This window comes from Eurosta solidaginis, chromosome 3 (assembly GCF_040869045.1).
Source record: "Eurosta solidaginis isolate ZX-2024a chromosome 3, ASM4086904v1, whole genome shotgun sequence".
Classification (NCBI taxonomy): Eukaryota; Metazoa; Arthropoda; class Insecta; order Diptera; family Tephritidae; genus Eurosta; species Eurosta solidaginis.
In genome coordinates, this window is record NC_090321.1 from 206047344 (window position 1) to 206052549 (window position 5206).

At 39.4% G+C, this 5206-nt stretch overlaps 1 protein-coding gene across 1 annotated transcript; it reads right to left on the bottom strand.

Moving 5' to 3' along the window:
- Window positions 1-246: 246 nt before the first annotated feature.
- On the bottom strand, window positions 247-1202 carry LOC137246921 (glutathione S-transferase 1-like). The gene has a single exon (XM_067777952.1). The coding sequence runs from the start codon at window positions 1156-1158 to the stop codon at window positions 367-369; it is 792 nt and encodes a 263-aa protein (XP_067634053.1). The 5' UTR covers window positions 1159-1202; the 3' UTR covers window positions 247-366.
- Between the last annotated feature and the right edge of the window lie 4004 nt (window positions 1203-5206).

Here is a 5206-nt window from a genome sequence, read left to right on the forward strand (position 1 = left end):
TTTTTATTTTTTTTTTTTTGACAAATGTATGTATTCTACACTTGTTCCTGAACTTTTATCGGGATTTTGACAGTTGGCTCAAGTCGCAATTCATAAAACAAAATTGCTATCACTCAATGACGTAGACATGTTTGCAACGTCAACGTATCAATATACAAGTTTTGATCGCAAAGTAGATACTTATGCAAGTACATACCACTTAAAATCACAATCTTCTAGGCAATTAAATATATTCTCTAGGCAACATTATTATTGATTTGTCGCTATTTATTTTATTTGAATTAAATTCGCAAATGCATGCCTGCACATACATACAAACACACTTAGCTAAGTTATAGAATTAACACACATTTGACCCTTGTCACCTTAGAGCTCTGAAATTGTTTTCTTTACTTTTTCCTTAAACATATCGACAAGCATTTGGGCACCATAGCCATTCAATTGGTCATAGTTGGGCAATTGGCCCATAAGTGTCATCCATCCACTCAGCTTTGGATGCTTCGAACTATTAATAGGCGCCAACCCCACCAAACTGGATACAGTTGAAATGATACTAAAATCTGCTACCGTTATTGTTTCACCACACAAATACGCGTGATTGCAAAGAAAGGCTTCCAAAAAGTCATAAGCTTCATATATGGCATTGATTTTAGAACGCGGTACTTCGTTCTCATTTCCATAGAACAGCGGCAATGCGATATTACGTAAACAACCCTGAAAGAGTACACCCGACTCAAAGTGTAAACGTTGATCGACTTGTGCACGTTTAAAAAAATCCTTCGGATAGAGCGTGTCATCTTTGCCATAACGACGTACTAAATATGTGATGATAGCGTGTGAGTCCCATATGGCGTGACCATCATCCTCGAGCAGTGGTACTGTATGTTGTGGATTTTTACTTAAATATTCTGATGTGCGATGTTCACCATCTAATAATTTTACTATCTTATATTCGTATGGTAGATCGAGAGCAGCTAACGTCAGCTTGCAAGCTCGTACCGGTGGACTTGCGTCAATGCCATACAAGACAATTTTGCCCATTTTGAGGTTTTGAGGAAGTTTAGTTAAGGGCTGGTTTGTATGGATTTTGTCCGTTTTAAGCGATTGGTTACGTTGGGGTTCTAAGGTAAAACTGAATGCTTTGATTATACATTTCATTCTCTTCCCATCGGATTATTTTGAACTTTGTTAATATTTCCGTGATAGGAGCGCGTCGCATCGTGTGTTGGCTTACATACACGCACAAGTTTATATAATGAGCGCATGGGCGTATTTATAGGCGTATATGGGGAGTAATTGTCCCCAGACAGACTGTTTTTTAATAGTAACACAAGTTTTCTAAAGATTTTGGGAGGTGCTGTCGTGTTGATATCTTAGATAGGATATGAGTCTCGGTCATGATGGCCTGGGTCTGGCCTGGCGACTGTGAGAGAATCGACTATCTCATCGCAAATGCAACAATCTTACATTGCCTGTTGGATCAGCAATACATACTTTCTCGGAAGGTTTGTCGGGTGTTATCGATGTTGATAGTCGTTTCCCCCATCAATATCCCTGAGGATAGTAGCCAACCGCCTGTAGATATGTCGAATGACCATCTTCATTATCATTAACTGGCGCTAATCACTAAGGCGATCCTTCCCTTGCGATAACCGACGCCAATTGGGTCATAAAGGGAGATTGAGTCTTCTTTCTCCGTCACTTCCAACTCAGTGGAGGTCTTCGCCCTCATTTACTTTTACATGTATGTGGCGAAAGGAGTACTTTCTGGAATCGGGAGTATTCGACGCCGGTTACCGCTAATCCTTGTCGCATCCCCAGAAAGATGGGGCTTAGATTGTATGCCTGTCTTAAGAAGCGTATAAAATCTACAGACTTAAGCTTCGAGCCTTAAATAAATCATTTATTCGTAACAGTAACCTTTCCTCAACATTTTTTGGTTGCATGGCGATATGACGCTATCCACCTCTCCTAAGTAAAGATAGGTTAGGTTAAAGTAGTTGCCCCACAGTACTGTACTTTTTATTCCAGTGGTCGAGATAGAGATCTTCTTTTACATATATAAGGATTATTATATATTATTCCCATAGAGCCATGCTCCGTTAAACAGCCAATGAAGTGCTTGTTCAGATCAAATTCCCATTCGTTATCTCACCAGAATGTGACCGGCAGATCTACATTCGAATCTCTTTTCTTCGCACAAAATTTGTCAGAATACCTCACCTGTGTGTTCTTTGGTCCATATTTCATAAGCTTTCTCGGTAAAAAAAAAACAGAGAAACGATTCAGTATTTGCACGGAGACAGAAAGGGAGCGATACCATTCCGCTGGTTTAACTCGCTCTGTTCCGTATCCTTCCTCTCTAGATCGTGGGCAGGCCAGTTCTCAGGCACACCACTGTAACCTGGAACTCAAATCATTGCGGTTTTGCAATGAAAGACCTAACTCATCACAATGAATTGCTTTTATTCAAATTGGATGGTAATGTTAGTTCCAAACAGTTCTTATGTAAATGGACGAACAAGGTGTGATCGACACAAAAGTTTGGATGTAGTCAAATGAAATCAGCTGCATGAAAGACGAGCAGTATCAGAATGTGGTAGTACGCAAAAGGACAGGACTAAAAAGGCGCCGTACTGACAGAAAACTGTACGTGCTTCAGACCAGGAACTAGCATGATTACACAATCAAACCATGCTGGAGTTGGAAATTTATTCTGCATACCTTGACTTGCATGGTTTAGCGGGGAGTGACCGGCCGAGTGGCCAACAGTTGCATAGGCCCTGGCTATATATCAATTATATTCTTGTCCACTCGTATCGCTTTTGATACATGAAAAAAAGACAGCAGTGTTCCTTCTAAGGATCCATAATGCATAACGCTCAATATATTTCCTGTGCGCAGTGGCGAATACATTCGAGTTATTACTACCTCGTACTTAGTATATAGGATTTGCAACCTGCCATACATCAACACCCACCTCGCAAGAAGAGCAAATGACCATGGCTTCAACTCCCCAGCGGGCTAGGGGGTCACAGTATAGCTGCGGTAGGTATGCCTGTAGTAAGAGGCGACTAAAATATCAGATTCAAGGGGCTGTGTAGCGCAACCCTTCAGGTTTCCAGCGCAATATATAGCTTCTCCAAACCCAATTGTCAACCTCACCTATCCGCGGCGAATCCTGTTTCACTAACAGACGAGGCTCTGGCGACCCCAAGCTCCTCATGGAACTTGGAGGTGGGGAGGGAGGAATGGCCTGAAGGTTTAATGTGGCCATATAAATCGTTCCCGAGATGGTCGGGCTAGCGCCTTAATGGATCTGTGTTACCGGAGCGTAACGGATCTGTATCCGGCAAAGGACCATCACATCGATAACACTCCCCAAAGCCTTCGGGGAGTAACCTTATCGCTACAACAACAACAACCATGGGTTCAACCATGCCACCTTAGCTCCTCATCGCAGCTGAAGAGATGGCTGAGAGCCATAGTGACATATTTTTCACGCTTATATTTTAAGGTTCATAAGCCACCCTTAGGCCAAACTTGACTACGCCCCTGCATATATATGTAATCTATAAAGAATATACTAATTTATTTATTTTATAAAAAACATATATTGCATGTGCATTGGCATTGTGGGTTTATGTCAGACTATAGCGTGAGTTTGATAAAGAGACCCCTTACACATCCAGAGTTAAAAATATGTTTCTTCAAACAGTGAAATTCTTGTCTACGGACATCACTTGCAAAATTTCGAAAAATAATAAAATAATTAAAAAAAATGTTTAAGTTAAACGGTTTTATTGAAAACAATACTTACATGAAGTATTAATAATACTAAATGCTAGAAAATAATTAGGTAGATCCTATGTACTAGTCATCACGCCCCTCATCAATCTATGGCGTTGATCAGACAATTAAATAAAAGCATTGGGCGCGTAAAATTTCTAAAAATGTGAGGCGTAGCATAACCTAATTAAGGTGCAGTCGGTCTTGTATATGACTATCAATAGAAATTTGACGCGCCCAACGCTTTTATTTAATTTTCTGATCAACGCCCTAGATTGATGAGGAGTGTGATGACTAGTACATAGGATCTACCTAATTATTTTCTAGCTTTTAGTATTATTAATACTTCATGTAAGTATTGTTTTCAATAAAACCGTTTAACTTAAAATTTTTTTTTAATTATTTTATTTTCAAGTTTTTAGTCTTTATTTAATTGCCTATTATTTCTAATTCTATTTAGTTGATTTAGTGACTCATTATTACAAGGACTCTTTCCTGACAATTTGTTACAATTTAAGTCCGCAATACATAATCCTTGCAAAGACTTTACTCGACTCTGCGCCACGTATGCTTGTCCCTCCTCCAACTCCAAAATATTTTGATGTCACTCCTACCGGACTATATGTAATATTTGTTCCAAATATGAGCCAAATCGGACATCATAGGTCGCTTTCTATTCATGTATGTATTATGTATTCCAAATATGGACCAAAACGAACCACAAATACGATTTTTTTTGAATATATCGATCTTTGCGCCACCTAGCGGCGGTTTTTTTCATAGGTCGCTTTCTATTCATGTATGTATTATGTGTTCCAAATATGAGCCAAATCGGACCACAAATACGATTTTTGTGAATATTTTGATCCTTGCGCCACCTAGCGGCGATTTTTTCATAGGTCGCTTTCTATTCTTGTATGTATTATGTGTTCCAAATATGAGCCAAATCGGACCACAAATACGATTTTTGTAAATATCTCGATCCTTGCGCCACCTAGCGGCGATTTTTTCATAGGTCGCTTTCTATTCTTGTATGTATTATGTGTTCCAAATATGAGCCAAATCGGACCACAAATACGATTTTTGTGAATATATCGATCCTTGTGCCACCTAGAGGCGATTTTTTTCATAGGTCGCTTTCCATTCTTGTATGTATTATGTGTTCCAAATATGAGGCAAATCGGACCACAAATACGATTTTTGTGAATATCTCGATCCTTACACCACCTAGCGGCGATTTTTTTCTTATTATTGCATTGTCATCGGGTTATGAACTATATTCCAAGTTTCAAGTTTCCGGCCGGCCCGTCAAGTCAAGCTAAATAAAACCGTTTAAAAATGAAGAATACTGTTTTTCTTCGCGGGTTAAGCTTGTATGAGTTCTTGGCAAAAAGTTGGGCCAAAAACTTTTTAGATC

What these genes read in the sequence shown, in the direction of transcription:
- LOC137246921 (XM_067777952.1), bottom strand. Translation starts at nt 1,158, where the DNA reads ATGAAATGTATAATCAAAGCATTCAGTTTTACCTTAGAACCCCAACGT.